The 17,549-nt window shown below is 39.7% G+C and overlaps 1 protein-coding gene across 2 annotated transcripts in view; it reads right to left on the minus strand.

Annotated features, from left to right (window-relative positions):
- The window catches only part of shroom3 (shroom family member 3), an 82,422-nt gene that overhangs the window by 29,432 nt on the left and 35,441 nt on the right, over positions 1-17,549 (minus strand). For both annotated transcript variants that reach the window (XM_080875380.1, XM_080875379.1), the window contains exon 3: positions 12,987-13,175. In XM_080875380.1, the coding sequence (XP_080731506.1) occupies positions 12,987-13,175 (189 nt within the window). The remainder of the gene's footprint in view (positions 1-12,986; positions 13,176-17,549) is intronic.

Raw genomic sequence — 17,549 nt, forward strand, 5'->3', positions numbered from 1 at the left:
CCAAACCCATTCCAACCCAAACCCAGGTATCCCAATCCAAGCCAGACTCCAAGACTTATCCGCAAATCCAGATTGGCCATTATCATCTACACTCACCCCAACCCAAACCCATCTGTAATCCAAGCCGATCCTAATCCAGGGTCCAAATGTAAGATAAAGCTAAAGATAAAACCTAACCAAAGTTCCAGCTCAGCCGCTATCAACCAAACCAAAAACTATTCTAACTTAAAACCCAACCCACCGCAACATTCAACCTCAGACCCGATTGTGACCTAAATTCCGATCCAATCCGAGCAAAGCCCTCAAATTCAATATAAACCCAATCCTAATCTAACCCCCAGTCCAAGATAAAGCTAAGCACAAAGCCTAATTTAACCCAGTTCCAGGTCAACCACTATCATCAAAAATCTAACCCAGCTGTTACCCAAAACCCCTCAAATCTTAACCAAACTCCAGTCCAATCCAAGCCTAATGTACGAATTCAGGTAAGACACCATTATCAAAATCCAGCCCAACCCTAATCTAAATCTAACTCAGACCAATCTTAACCAACCATAACCTGAGCCCAACCTCCCTGTGGGTAATGCATTTAAAAGCAACACAATACAGGAATCACATTACATTTCACTCTAATCAAACAATGAATCAGCTGCTCAGCTGCTTGTTACACATGTGTTACACACGTTTTTCAAGCATCTGCAAAATGGACAGAACAAAAAGCTTTCTTTTCATACGTTCTTGCACAACAATCGTCTTGCTGTATGGAGGATTAAATGTTCTTTTTCAAAAAAAGAAAAAAAAGAAACATCATATGATTGAGAAATTCTTCCAAAAAGTCATGACAGATAGGCAAAACAGGCAACTCCCTCGGGGCTCTTGTTTATATGATATCATAATTTGATTTGTAGCATCATATTTAACCAATCAACTAAATATTTCAGCAGTTCAGTTGGTTTCTGGATTCTTGAGGATCATGAATCACTGGAAGGTTAACAATGATCCAAAACAGCACATTTTTTGCCCAATTTTCTCTGAGAAAGTTGAATCAGCTATGGATAAACTGATGGATAAAACCAGAATATTTCTTTTTCTTTTTTTTTTTGTTGCTTGGGGGGCCTGTTAAACATTTCTTGGTTCTGTTGAGTGAATCTGAATTTTGGTTCTTCTGTAGCGGTTTCACTTCATGCGACACTGTTAGGCTGACCTCAGACAAAGTTGACAAATTCATCTGTACTTTGAGCTAAACAGATGTTGGTGTACTCACACTAACTGCAATTTTTTTTTCTAAAACTTTAATTTTAATGTAGCACAGTGACAGTTCTTATGTAATTCTCATATACATGCTGTGTATTAGGTAGTAGTGAGGATTTTTACAAAAAGCTGCACCACATACAACATTAAACCACATTCCCAGTTTATAATTTAACCATATCTGTCCCCTTTCACTCTGCACATATCTTCATTCATAGAGCCATTAGATGCTTCAAATCACTGCAGGGATTCAACCCCTGAAAAGAGATTATTATCAGAGATGGAACCCCCCCCGATCAATTCAGCATTAAATATTATCCCACTGCGTCCTCCCACATGCGCACACAGCTGCACGGCCTCATTCCACTGAGATCTGACTCACCTTCTGCCTATCTCTGCCTCTTTCTTCCATTTCCAAGGAAGGAAAAAAGTTACTGAAGTGTTTCAATGAATGGACGACAACACCAGGAAATTTAATAATACACATAAAAAGTAATAATCACAATGAAATGCTTTAAGACACAGCTTCCAAGTGGTCATTCATTACAGTGTTTTAATGTTTAACAATCCAGTAGGTGACTAGCTCTCTAATATGTGTAGTCACATTGTTATAACTTCTAGATAAGATATTCAATTTAGCATTCCTTTTTAGGATTAAGTTTGGGATAATTTCTGTCCTCCTATGATATTTTAAGTATATTTCAAACCGAAAGGAAAATCTTGGAAGAACTGTTAGATCAAATAACACAGGACTTTATTTGACAGGCAGCACCTTTCTAACATGTGGCTAAATGCAAGCTTAACAATACCTTGGGTGGTTGTTTAGAGGTTAACGCTCTGGGCTCAGATCAGTGGCAGTACCTATGATGACTTGTTTTATGTTAGACAGAGTCAAACTGAATTAAGAACAAGTGAAAACTAAAGTTATGTGGATGTTTCATGATGGCACAATCTTTCATTTTAGTAGATTTCGTTAGCAAAGTAATCTTTTCTGCATCTACATTTATTTTAAAGCTTTGCATACCTGTTACCTGGAGGTTACAATATTAATAGTTAAGTTTGAAATGAGAGCAGTTAAAACAGCCACAGAGTCAAAATAAAAGTTTAGCTCCTCAGTAGCATATAAAGTAGTTAAGGTTGAAAAATGCTATAATGGACTCCATCACAAGCCAGAATGTAAAAATTATAAACCGGTGTCTTTACTGTCGTGATTTCCCACAACTTATTTTTGAATCTCACATGCAAACACACTAAATCGGGGTAAATATTGAAGCTGGTTAGAAAAAACACAGATATTGTTTCAGGGATAATTATCATATTTTTGTTTGCAGGGCTAAACGTTATCACATCACCATCATCATACTCTGAACGTGTTGGCAGACGAGTTATGATTACAGGGATACTGACGTTAAAATAATTTCCACCGATACTCATATTTGACATATCCTCCTGCTCTGTATTTATGCTCACAGATAAACAGGAAATGATTTTATCTGACTAAGTAGGAGACAGAGACATGAAAGCCTGTATGTCTCTGAACCACAGGAACCTGGATAATGACAGGACATGACTGGAATACCTCAACACTTTATCATCACCGATGTACATATACACATTTACACCCTTTCTATTAGCTCTGCAGAGAATGTACTGTTTACTCTTTCTGTGAAGGTTCTCAGTCATCCAGGTCATCGTAGTCAAAGGAGCTTGCAAAGAAAAGCGTCTGGACTTCTTTAAGTTACTTGAAGACGTTTCACCTCTCATCCGAGAAGCTTCTTCAGTTCTAAGGTCAAATGGTGGGGAGTCCCAGATATAAACCTAGTGGGAGTATCCCCCCCACCATTTGACCTTAGAACTGAAGAAGCTTCTCGGATGAGAGGTGAAACGTCTTCAAGTAACTTAAAGAAGTCCAGACGCTTTTCTTTGCAAGCTCCTTTGACTACTGTTCACTCTGATTCTAAAGTATAACAAAGTGTATTTTTATCTTCATTTTGGCCCTGTGTTCACAGTAAGACGGTATCATCCTTGTCCCATACAATTTACAAAGTCAGTTGCAGTTAATTGGAAGATTCAAAGCTCACACACCAAACATTATTTAACAAATCCCAATATTAGGTTTAAAACCTCAGGAAAGACATTCTAGTTTAGTCGTAGCTTAGAGAAGGTCCTGCTGGTTTTGACTTATGGTTCTCATTTTAGTTGGTCTTGATAGATTTGACTTGTTGGTGGGGGCTTCCTTTGGGATGTGACTGTGACACTAAGCATGAATGCTCCACAAAATAAAAGCATTGATACAGTTACCTATTTTCCTCATATTTGTGACCATTTTTAACCAGAAATGATGACCATCATTAATTAAATTAAACTCCAATAAGAGACCAGATAAAATAACTCCATTACTATGTTACTGAACAGGGAGGTTTTCTTTTTAGGGTGGGTTCCACCAACAATTTCTGTATGCAGGAATTCAGATGGAAAATCTCCAAAAGGAAGATTCTGAGACCCTAAAAAGGTCACTGGTGAGGTCGTCAATGTTACTGCAAGTCATAAACATTTCGACAGAGGGTCTAAAATTTGAAAATCTGGCTGCAACCTTTATCCAAATTATCGATGCGTAGCCCTGATTGTTTGTTTGATTTCTGAGATTCTCTGGGCTGTGGCTAAAGGTGGCTACAGTTTTCTTAGATTTATCAGCAATTAACAATTCAGGCTTCCTGCAACTTAACACAAGTTAGATTAATGACTTTTCTCTTGTCTTCTAAGTCACTGCGTTTTTAAGAATTTTTATAGATGGATTAAGATGTTCTAATATTAGTTAAGGTTTTATTTTACAGTTGTCAACTTCAATATTTTTGAATAAGCAGCACAGCAATATGAACCTAAGTTTATCACAATCTCTCAGATGCACTTCCTGTTCTTTCTCCTCAGTTTCCTGTCTGTTTTCACTGCCACGCAATCCAATAAAGCCAAAAAATTCCAGAAAACAATCTTTAAAAATATCCATTCATCCTCTTTGACTATTGATTGTGGTTTGCAAGTACTGTGTACGTGCAAAGCTTGAATTTTGTTTAAACTATACAAACTTTTAACACAAGTCTTTTAGCAAACCGCAACCATTCCTAACCTCAAACAAACCAAATTCTGGCCTGTTTTCATTAACCTGTCTTTCATCTTTGAGGACATAAATTACTCATGTCCCTGTTTTACCTGGAGGTGAATCTGAGGACTTTGGAGATGAGGCCGGTCGCCAGGCTGTTGACGCTGGCCTCCGACGGTGACCGACACAGGGCCCCGTCTGACCGGCCCAGCTCCGTTTTCTTCTGCTTCTTCCTGAGCTTCCTTCGATAGAATGCCTCCAGCAGCTCCATGGCTTCGACTTACAGTCCAGGTTATTCTAGTTTCTTCTCTATTGCTTTCTCCTTAAAACTTCCCGAGGTTCTTCTTTTTCTTTTAGAAAGTCCCGAGAAGATCCATTTCCAGACAGTTTATCCTTTGCTCCTTGGAACTCTTTGATGTGTTCCCTTCTAAAAAACGTCTTTCTAAAAACCAATTTCTACTGAACTCCACTCAACTTCAACTACATGCTTTGCAAGACTGGCAAAATGCCATATTCCGTACAGAAATCTACTCTCAACTAAAATCTACTTTACTGAACTTTAATTCATTACTCCAACTATTGGTTGTCCTCTCCTGACATACTTTTCTTTAACTTCTAAAGTACTTTTTAGCTTTTTCCACCTTTTACCTCCATTCTACCTTGCTTCTATTCATAACTAACAAAAATAAATTTTTTCAGTGTAATCTGTGTGTTTAAAAAAGCTGCAACATAAATCTATCCAACGGCTCTGTTTTGGAGGGTTTTTTTGCTCCTGTTTTCCATCTAAACTCCTGCAAAAAGTCTTGCGTCTACTGTCTCTATTGCCTGTCTGTCCCACTCTCAGATCTGCCTCTTCGCTCAACTTTCAGTTTGATGATGGCAGATCAGGTCGAGTCCGGCTGTGTCGGCCCCCGGCTCCCAGCTCGTTAAGCAAATGAAGCAATTATGCGTCATTAGGCTGCCGTATGATAAAAGCATGAAATAAACATCCCTGGCAAAGCTCGGTCTGGACAGTAGCTGTTGATGTGGTATGAATAGAGAGACACTGAGAATCTGAGAAGAGACAGAGACAGAGAAAGAGAGAGAAGGGAGGGAGGAAAAGGGAGAGGAAGGCTGAGAAACGGCGAGATGGAACGAGTAGCAAAATGGGAGGGAGGATGGAGAGAGATAAAGTTTGGTTAGACCATCAGGGTGGAGGCAGTAGGTATGAAAACGAACTGATAGGAGAAAGAGGGCTAGTGAGCCAGATAAGTAGGGAGTTTTGGCAGAGTCAAAGGCAGGAAATAAAGGATAATAAAATTAGGAGCAAGTCTGGGACTGAGAAATAAACAATAACAAGTCCAAAGGTGAGAGAGGAAGGGAAGAGGAGCAGAACAGTGAGGAAGAGGATAAAGAAAGGCGAGGAGACATAAACAGAAAAAGAGAGAATTATTGAAAACAGTCAATTGCTGAGAAACGGATTTTGAAGCCGCAGGGAGAAAGATGTCTCATGATGCTGCATGTGGTCCTAATGTGAACAATAAACCGATTATTGTTGACTGCTCGGGGGACCACTTTCAGAAGGACTGGTGACGTACTGAAAAAGGTTAAGGATCACCAATCGGAGGTTAGGGAAAGTTAAAAACATAAAAGACTTTTTTTTCCCCCATTAAGCATGTTATCACACAACAGGTTTGTTAATGTTTCAGCCTTGCAAGCTGAAACATTAACAAATACTTCACCAATCCAAACTGGGTGAGGTAAAACAGTAATAACTCTGACGTACGCAGACATATGTTGGCGTTTCCGGTCCAGTCATAATCTCTTAAAAGGAATGAAATATTCATAATGTTACTGCAGTAAAAGAAAATGCACATATTTGTTTTTGTAATGCTATATTTATGCATTTCTTGCATTGTTACACTGTCACATCCACTAACTCTTTGCTCCTGATGGTGATGGAGCTTGGTGAGTTACTTCACGAGGATAAAAATGGAGGTTGCCAGTTTCTGTCTCCCTTCTGGGGAATTATGCTGAGTTTGTTAATTTTCTCAGGAGGATAATATTTCAAGGATAATATAATTACCGTACAAAAACCTGGCATTTTGTTTTATCCTTGGGATTTAAATGCTAAATAACAAGTGTTAACAGTAGTTGTAGCAGTAATTTCTTTTAAGACCAGTGAGACTTCTTTATAGACATTTGACGGATTATTGATGACCTAGGAAGGTGACCTTCCCTGCACTATTGCAAATACGTGTTTGTTTCGGATCCCTGATGTCATTCTGTATATTGTTGATTTAGCTTTCATATCTAAAAGATGAGTATAAGCTGCTGCAGGTTTAACCAAAAGGTGAAAGTGTAGCTCCTCCCACTTCAGTAGCAGATGCCTACAGCTGGGTTTCCTGGGAGTCATGTGTCATCGGAATGGCATTAAATGTATCTGAGATCACAGAGAGAAAGGGACGATGAGGCGGCGAGGAAATCCTCTCTCTTTGTCTGAATCAGGTGCCGAGGATGGTCTGACCTGCAGCTCTGTTCTAGAAAAATTAACTCACCTTTCTGTCCTAATGCTGCAGAGCTGTGTGCATGAGAGAAGCTACTTGTATTATGGAAATCTTCAGTGATATCTGTATATTTCACCAGTGCTTCAGATTCATATGTTCAGTAATAAGCCATTCCATACGTATAAAAAGGTCAGTCAATCAGAAAGTAGTGGAATTCAGCTCCTCACGAGTAGTTATTCATACAAAGATAGAATATAAAGCAGACATGAGCTTGAAATCATATTTAAAATTGTATTTTAGATATAGTTTGGATCAGTAATACAGCATATAGTTTTATCAAGATAGCAAAACTGACTGTACCACACACTACATGGCTATTGCCTCACTAGAACCTGTGGGGGCTGCGTACCTAAATATAAATGTCTTGTGTGCATCAGGATCTAGGTGCTAAACTAACGGTTTAAAATATAAGCTAAATAAAAATAAAAACTGAATCAAGCTAACTTATATAAAAGCAACTTTAAGATTTAGAGAAAAATCTAATAAAAAAAAGATGTCAACTTTTATCTAACAAGCACTCTATAATTTTAACCAAATGGAACCAAGAAGCTAATTCTAAGCTATTAAGATAAGCTAAGCTAACTTTAATAAGACCTAAAAGCTAACCATACGGTAATTAAAAAGAAAAAAAGAAAGAAGCTAAATCTAAGCTACTATGACAAATAAACCAATTTAAAACTGTGAGGATCCAAGCTAACGGGATGTGCAAGCTAATTCTAAGGTTATGGGCCCAAAGACTCAAATGTAGCATATTCAAGAGGCCATAGTAACACTGGTTTAGGCAATCTATATGTCATTAAGCTAAAGCAGAGGCCCGGATTTAATCCATCCCAGAGGCCATTTACTGCACTTCTTTACCTAGTCTTCCTCTGAGCTTTTTTATCTTTTGTCCACTTCCCTATCACAGTGATGGTTAAAAAGAAGCCGTGGTTATAAGACCGTTTATAACTAAACTGTGTGTTTGAGGAAGGAAAAATGAAACAGATAATTTAGCAAGTGCTCTGATTCCACAATTTATTTACTTAGCTAAGTTTAGCTTAGCTCAAATATAGAAATGGAGGGAAAACTGTTAGTTGGTACCATCCCCCCATTCCCCACTCTGAAATAATTATAATACTATGTGATTAAGTAAATACTAATATGTTCGCCAACCATAGCTTGAAGGATAGACTACAGGCAGGTACATTTTTAAAAGTCCAGTCTTATAAAAGACTGAAAAGTTCAATCAGTTTGCAGTATATATTAGATCTGTTCACTTAAAACTACTAGAAAAGCATCTGTTTGGTGTAGAACAAATAAATGTTTAATTTTCTCTTGTGCTTTTCTGTTGTCGTGGGAAACTGTTCCAGCCCATAATTATCTGTCTCCCTTGCCCAAAATCCAAAATTGGTTTGTGTTACTAGTGTGTTTGTGTCAAAACACAGTTGTGACACACACACACACACACACACACACACACACACACACACACACACACACACACACACACACACACACACACACACACACACACACCTTAAACATATGTGTGTGTTAAATATATATCTTCTTTATTCATCTTTAAAATCAACAATTTAATCACTGTTATTTAATCAAAATACTGCAAACCACAGAGTAAGAATAGCAGTACACAATATCTCACCAGTTAATGTGCTCACTCAGGGACCACTGGAGCTCCTTCCATTGTTTTGGGTATGTCCCTATAGACTATTAGACCCCTAAAAACTATTCCAGTGTCTGTTTAAACTGTATAACTGAACACACTATGCAAGAAAAACAATAATACGGGTTTCCACTCAGCTGAGGTGCGTTTGAGCCTATTAGAACACCTGAAACCTACTCAGAGATTGGTTTGATGCCTCTGAATTAACGCCATGCCAGTTCAAGTTATGGATAAGGAAAATCTGCCCTAGGTTTAAAAAAAGTTCAGTTTGCTTAAGTTGCATTTTCAGTTTAACCCCTTGAGGTGTAAGTCATTATCAATCAGTGATGATACCAGTCCTAATCCTATATTTCAGAGAAAGGCAAAAACAGGGTTAGAGAGGATACGGGTCATCACCAATAAAGTCCTCACAGGTTAATAATGTGATGGTGGATGCTATTTACACAAGTCTGCTGTATCCCAAAGATGCCTTATACCTTCTTCACACCTTTTCTTTACTCCCTTGGTGCTTTCCATTGAAGCTAAGGTAAAGTGATGAGGAAAACGAGTTATGAGGGTTTGCTTTTATTTTTTTTATTCAACCACAGCAATAGACAGAGTCAAAGACAGGTGTAGTTCTCAGGCCTGAAGACTGAAGCCCACATTTAAACCTTCTATGGGACCTCAGTAAACACTTCTCTGATGAATTAATGAGCTTAGTCGCTATCTTTGTGTCAGATGTGAAGTCCATTTTGTAAATTTTAGCTTATCGAGCTTATCGAAAGGAAGATAGACTACACAGTCAGATCGCCCCCTGGTTCATCCAATCGTCATAAACACTCATCACGAGGCTTCAGAATAAGACTGCATGACATCATGGTAGACCAACCAAAGATTTCTATTCAGGATGCTTTGAGTGCTGTGTCTCTTCCTTATAATGCCTTATTGTAATCCCCAGCAGTTAACCTAAGTAAAGTAAACCAGAGTGAAGCCAAATGGAGATTAGGAGGTATGATTAATCCTCAAATCGATTGATCGAGGTGAACGCATGCACTGACTGGCCTGCTCGGTTTGTGTTTGAGCTGTGCCTGAGAGGGAGTTGTTTGTGTTAGAGTAGTGTATGTGAGTAACTATGTGATGATGTTGCTTCAGAAAAATGTGGTGATTCAACTAAAGAAACATTCTGAGGAGGAAAAAGGAGTGAAGAGAAAGGGAAAGATTGTAGGAGAGATGAGGGAAAGAGGGATGAAGAAGGCATAGAAGAGCCTGTGTGTTTATAAATCATTCTGTCTGTCCTCTCCAGATTAACACCCAGCCTCATGGGACTCTGATGGCCCACTTCCTGTTTCTGGATGACCAATAAGACACGAGCACCACTCAGTGGCATCTGATAACCACCCAGGGCCCAGGGAATTGTGGAAGAATGGAGTCACTCTGCTTGTTTATTTGGCTCCTTGAGACTACTGCTGGAGTACATTTTAATGACCGTGTTGTTGCAGGCACCATGCTCAAAAGCATGTGCAGGAAGTTCGCTGTGGAGCCCCAGCCACCCTTTCCCAATGAAAGTCTTGGATATGTCGTGAAGTTATGAGTTTCACACGTTGCAAGGCAAAAAGAGAGAGAGAGGGAAAAGCAGTTTGGTGCGCAGGCTTGTGCTTAGTCACACTAGCACCCCCTTGAGTCTGTGACGTTAATTACAGACACACAAACCCTTCCAGAACATGAGCTGAGCTCTGTATTAGGATGAACCCCTGGTGCAGTGGTGTTAGCATTTATAGACTTTGTCGCGAGAGACTGATGGATGTCCACACCGCAGATAATTCATCATTTCTTTAGTTTACCTCAGACTAAACTAAACACCTTTGACTGCAGAGCTAAATAACACTAAAACAATGAGGCAGTTTCAGCGTCAAAGGTCCTTGAGGTCTGCAAATGAAAAATTTAAGAGATAAATCTATTTTTGTATCGGATTGTGAAATCAATCCCCAATTATTTTTTTATCATATAGAAATAAACCAAATGATTATTATTTGATTCATAAGTGATATATAAATGGGCAGGAGGTTAGCACTGTTGCTTCACAGCAAGATGGTCATGGGTTCAAATCCAACACTCAGACCAGGACTTTCTGCATGTTCTCTCTGTGTTTGTGTTCTTTCCTGGTACTCCGCTTCCTCCAACAGTCCAAACACATGTAGTTAGGGAATCTAAATTGCCCATATAGGTGTGAATATTGGAATATCTGTGTGTGCTATCCCTGTGACAGACTGGCATCCTGCCCAATGTCTACCCCGACTTTTACTCTATAACAGCTGGGATAGGCTTCACGCAATCCTGAATTGGATACGCGGAAGTAAATAGATGGATGATATTAAGTTCAGCTTATCTTAGAAGTTGTTCCTGCAGATTGAATTCAAGTTCCAAAGAAATTAAAATCCTGTAAGAATCAGGAACATCGTTTCAAGTGTTTATTGTAAATGAGCTCTTCAACACTGTCTGAATTTTGGGGAAAAAAAAACAAAAAACGGTCAAAGCTGATGACATCACAGAGTTTACGCAAATTACAGGAAGCTATAAAGATGATGCTGCTGATGAAGTCACTGGTTGGTGGTTACCATAACAACACAGCTTTATTTCCTGTTGAGCTGAGCTTGATTTTTAAGGTCACAAACACACAACAGGACATCGCAATAAATATCACACCCAAAGGAAACACATGCAGGACATCCTAACACCGGTGCCGAAGACATCCTCAGCTGACCGCCAACATCACTTCCTGTTTTAACCTGCATGGCATAAACCCAACTGACATTTAGGAAAATAAAGGGAGAATTATTGACTCTGGAAGGAATTGTTAATGAATAGTTGGCAGGAAATCCCAGTGAGCAACACAATGGCTGTAACCATAATTACATGCACACTGTCATCCTCTCTTTTTATGGCCCTCTTTGTTTAAATGTGTATGATGTCATTTACATACTGACATTAAAAAGCTTCTTATTCTAAATTTCTGCATTTAAAAATAGTTTCCAAAGTTAACCAAAGCCATCAGCTCTAACATGTCCTTGTATTATGTTGAAGAGATATCAACAGAAGTTAAACTTCGTCCAGACTGTACTACAATATAGTACCAATTTCTGCCACAAGATGCAGCACTGAGTCAAGTTAACCTTTATTTAACCAGGCAAAAGAAAACATTCTTGCTTACAATGGAGGTGTCCAAATTCATAGGCTGCATCCTCCTGAGGCCGGATTTATAGACCAATTACATCACAGCAGCGCGATGAAGGCTGTCCAAATTCGTAGACTCCGACAAATGCAGCCGACAAATGCATCCTCCTTTTCCCCAGATTCGAAGGATGGGTCGGGTGTATCCTTCATGGCCCACTATATCCCAAAGTTCATAGCACGGCCCAGCCAGTTCTAGTTTCCAACAATGGCGGCAGCTACTTAGGTTTAATATTACTCTTATTACTCTTTCTGGGTCTGTTACCCACCAGCTCAATAGCTAGCCGAAGCAAAAACAGCGAACTCCCAGCACAGTGTTTTCAAACGCCCCGCAGTCTTTTAAACATGGTTAAACATGGTATATAAGTTACTTAGATAAAATAAAAATGGATTGTTTTTTTGTTTTTTAGTGTTTTATTTGTTCATGAGTAAATCGATTTGGCTGAGATTACAGCTGAATAAACGTCAACTGAAAAATCGATTAAACAGAAGCGTTAGATGATCGAGAATTTACTCCAGTGTCCTGTTATATTTTCGATAGCAAGGAGCAGGCGGCCTAGTTTATTAAACTCCACCGAGACAGCTGGTGACGCAAAACTGAAAGTTAGACCGTCCAGGTTCACAGCCCCTCACTTCTGGCCTACCCGGCCTTCGGAGGACCTGGCCCACGTAGACCACGAAGGCTGGGTCCTCAGGAGGATGCAGCCTCTGGATTTGGACCCCTAATGACAAACAAACACCAGCACATATCTAAGGCAACACAACACACCCAGTGGTAAAACGTTGCCCCTAGTGGTGAAAATTTGATCTTTTCCTGCAGTAGGTAATTACAAAAAGTACCTTTAAATATATCTTATAAATTAAGTTTCTTAGTAATTTTAATGCAACTGATTTTAAAAAGTGAGAGCTTGTGTTAAAGTACCTTTTTTGTCTCTCAAACAGCTCCTGATCCTAAGAGCTTGAGCAAAAAATCCTAAAATGTAATCGATGGCACGCTAATTTTAGCCAATTATATCATAACCACATGAACACAAACTCTTCTCCATGGTTATATTTCTTGCCTAGAAAGGCAGAAAAAAGAAACCACGATCTAAAACCCTTGTATACTACAGCCGCATGTGGAGAACTCCAAAGACAGACAGGTGGCAAGAAATGATTGGATAACTGCCATTTGAGGACACAACTGATTGGAAGGTGATACAGGCTTTCAGCCACCTCCTACCGGTTTCTGATGCGTAGTTGGACTGCCGAACATGGTGGGCTGTGATGTAATGACCGGTGCGTCTTTTGTTCCTGTTGTTCTTGTGGTGGTGGCGGCGATGGAAAGGAAGAAGGAGGAGGAGGAGCAGGAAGAGCAGAAAGAGAAACCGTTGAAGGCATAAACTCTTCGATGTATCCCGGATCAAGCTCCCTGAGGAAAAACGTAGACAGAAAATTAAAGTTAAACAAAATTTTTGTTTCATCCATCTGCAGCTGAACAAGGAAGCCAATACGGAACTGCAGTTCTTCTAATGGCCACTTGAGGCTGGCTCAAAAAGTGAGGCAGCCTTCACAGACTCCAATGCTAAAGTGTTCAACTCTACATTAGAAATAAAAAGGATTAAAACCTGCTATGAAAAATAAGTTGGTCTCTATGATTAGTTTCCTGCTTTAGAGAAAATTTTCAGGGGAATTTTCTAAATAATCGGTCACTTACTTAGATTTTGTAAAGGCTTAGAATTTGGGGGTTGATTTGATTAACAGGAGTAGAGGCACAGAGAGCTGTAGGCCTCACCTCCTCTAATTAAAATCACCGAAATTCCTAGTCTTGGTTTTTGGGCCATTTTTAATGGAATTATCGGACATATAATAAGGCTTGTTTTGTCATACAGCATCCAACTTAGCACACCACCCTCTTATCCAAATATGGTTACTTTGGGCTCCAGAAACCATACAAGGCAGCGGCTAATAAAAAAAAAAAAAAAAAAAAAAAAAAAAAAAAAAAAAGGCCACTGGTTGATCCACATCCATATATAAAACCAGTCTATGATCCTTTCAGAGATGCTCATTTCAAAGAGCTGCCTTTATGACCACCTTCATGTGATGAATTAAATGGAACTCTGGAATTTGTAGCTCTAAAAAAAACTAGAATGTGCATTTTCTGAAGAAACTGCAGTGTGAATGCTTGAATCTGAATGTATGCACTGAAATGAATTAATTGCTGAATTCTAAGTTAAAAATGTTGAATGAGATGAAAAATACAGAAATTTGCACCTGAAAACACAAGTGCTGAAGTGCTAAAAGCTGACGTTTACACAGAAGAAGAAGTTGGAAAATAGCTGAAAATGTTTTAAAGGTAAATTAGAAAAACCTAAGTAATGAGAAAAGAAAATTTAGAGTCAGAAAACATCTGAATGAATATTAAAAGTTCATATTCTTTGAATCACTGAATGACTAAAATGTGATCCCTCCACTTGGATCAACACAATTTAAAAAGTTTACATCTCTGAGCTTTGAAAGACACAGTGTTGGAAAGAGAACAATAATGGCGACATTTTGAGGGTAAAATGATGGCTGTAACACTGTGGACACAGCAGCAGTTGAAAGAGAAGTGTTTAAGATGAATCTTGGCAGAGTGAGAGAGAGCTCGTTAGGCAGGCAGGTGTCAGCCTGGTTGCTATAGAGCAGGGGTCACCAACACGGTGCCCGCGGGCACCAGGTCGCCCGCAAGGACCACATGAGTCGCCCGCGGGCCTGTTCTAAAAATAGCTCACCATAACAACTTACCAGTAAGCTGCATCTATTTTTATTTTTTCTTGCTATTTTTTTTTAATCACAATTGCATTGGTGTTAATTTGTTAGAGATAATATATTAAAAAAAAGTTTATTATTAAATATTAGATCATGATCTAATATTTAGTGCTAGCTGGTCTCCACGGAAACAGTTGCTGTGAAGACCAGCAAAGGCAAAGGTGAGGAGATGAGGAAAACATGGCGGAAAAAAGGAAGAAAACATATAATTTTCACAGTGAATGGGAGGAAGAGTTCTTTTTTACCACTGTGAAAGATTCATGCATGTGTCTCATTTGCGGGGCAACTGTGGCAACGGCAAAGCGGCACAACATGGAGAGACATTTCCGAACGTGTCACACAAGCTACCATGCTAAATACCCAAAGGGCAGCACACTGCGAGCGGAAAAGGCCCGCGAATTAAAGGCAGGTTTGAGCAAACAGCAGTCTTTTTTCACGAGACCGGTGAAAAACTCTCAAAAAGCAACCGAAGCCTCATTTAGAGCTACACATTTCATGATTTAGAAAAAGAAGGCATTTTTAGACGGGGAGTATTTCAAAGAAGCAATGATGATAATTGCAAAAACTGTGCTTAAAGACGAGAAATATGGAAACGATGTAATCTCCACTCTCTCTGATGTCCAGCTGGGGGCAACTACAATTGTTAGAAGAGTGTCGGCTATGTCCAGGAACTTGGCCGATCAGTTGGATCAGGATCTGGCAAAGTGCAGTTGGTTTAGCATCCAGTGTGACGAGTCCGTCGACAGCAGCAGTACAGCACAGCTGGTGGTCTTTATCCGGATGGTATTTGATGGTTTCTCCACAAAAGAAGAACTTCTGACACTCCTGCCGCTAAAGACAACTACGAAGGGAGTTGACATCTATAACGCGGTGAAGGAGTTTTTCGCGAAGAAAAAGGTACCGTTGGAAAAGCTGGTATCAGTGACTACCGACGGGGCTCCTGCTATGATCGGCCGACATACGGGATTCATCGCTCACTGTAAAGGTGACACAGAGTTCCCAAACTTCATGCATTACCACTGCATCATTCACCAGCAGGCGTTATGCGCAAAGGTGATCGGCTTCGAGCACGTCATGACTCCCGTCGTGAAGATCATAAACAGCATCCGCTCCAGAGCTAAACAGCACAGAACATTCAAGGTGCTATTGGAGGAGCTGTCAGCTGAATATGGTGACCTGCTACTACATACGGAAATCCAATGGCTCAGCAGGGGACAGATTTTGCTTCATTTTTTGTCACTTTTGGGTGAAATCAAGGAGTTCATGCAATCCAAAGGGGAAGACACATCTCTGCTGGAGGACACTGAGTGGACACTTGACCTTGCGTTTTTAACAGACATTACTGGGAAACTGAACCATTTGAACTGTGAGCTGCAAGGCAAAGGTAAGACTGTTGCTGACATGATAAGTGCTTTAAATGGATTTAAAGCCCAGATGAGCATCTTCTCTGTGCATTTACAGAGAAAAAAGGTGCTGCACTTTCTCTCTGTGCAGATGGTGCTGAAAGACAATGCTTCTGCATCTGAGACTTTTGACAAAGTTGCAGAAAAGTACACTCAAGTCATAAACCGACTTGGTCAAGAGTTTGAGAACAGGTTTTGTGACCTTGATCAGCTTGAGCCATGTGTCTCATTTGTTTCCAATCCTTTCATGAATGTGGACACAACATGCATTGCTGAGCAACTAAGTTCAATGTTCAGCTTGGATGCTGGACAGGTGGAAATCGAAATTGTAACATTGCAAAATGACGTCCACCTCAAAGCCTATCTGGGTGCACCAAACTTTTGGTGCCTTGTTGACACAGAAAAGTACAGTGGTGTGTGCACAGCAGCTATGAAGGTTGCCAGCCTGTTTGGTTCAACCTATCTTTGTGAATCAGCCTTTTCTGACATGAACTTCATCAAGAACAAACACAGAACACGCCTCTCCGATGCACATCTGCAAGACTCACTCAGAGTTGCAGTGTCAAGTTATACCCCAGATTACAACACACTGGTGAACAGCATGCAATGCCAGGTTTCCCACTAACAGACAAAGAAAGCCATATTAGATGTTCTCAGTGGCAACATTACAGTGTCATGTCAAAGTTGAATTTAATTATTGAAAAACAAATGTGTTTGTTAAGTGTAACATGTGACAATTTGCTTTAAAATGCTGCCAATTTGGTGAAAAGTTCTGTAAAATTTGAAAGTTGATTTTTTGTATGTTACATACATACAAAAATAATGTATGTAACAGTGCATGATTTGTTAAAATTTGTTAGTGGTAAGTGAAAATGTTGTAGAAGTGATCACTTCAAAATGTAAATACTTGCAGAGATATATAGAAATAAAGCGTTGCATATTGATATTTATGTTTCCTACCTTGTTTCCTACTTGCATTCTTTATAATTATGGTGAAAAATAATTAACATAATTAGTGTCCGTACATAGATGAATATCATTAATTATTAATGATAACACATAATTAAGTTAAACTGAGGAAATTTGTTATTTGAGAAGTGTGTGTCAAACTGGTAGCCCTTCACATTAATCGGTACCCAAGAAGTGGCTCTCACTTTCAAAAAGGTTGGTGACCCCTGCTGTTGGAAAGGCTGTCAGCTGTGTGTGTGTGTGTGTGGGGGGGGGGGGGGGGGGGCCCTTGTGGCGAGAGAGCACAGTTGCACTATTGAGCACATGTTCCAGTGATCAGAGTTGGAGCTAACACATAGCAAGAGCCGGCTGGCAGACTGACTCTGCAGGGGATGTCTACACACGGTGGGAGTTGTGTGCGTCGCTAAAGAACTACCACACACACGCACCCACACCCCTCACCACTCTGTAAGCCTGCGGTTGCATTACTGTGTTGCTGTACTGTGCTGTTAAGCTGAGGAATCACAGTAAAGACGGTATAACCTTTATCTGTGCGTCCTGTGTGTTCTGACCGACACCCCAAGGTGAACACCACTGCTATTCAGCCAACGCCTATACAGTCCTGGGTTCAACCCAAATTAACA

The sequence above is a fragment of the Rhamphochromis sp. 'chilingali' genome (genome assembly GCF_963969265.1).
Source record: "Rhamphochromis sp. 'chilingali' genome assembly, chromosome: 2".
Taxonomy (NCBI): Eukaryota; Metazoa; Chordata; class Actinopteri; order Cichliformes; family Cichlidae; genus Rhamphochromis; species Rhamphochromis sp. 'chilingali'.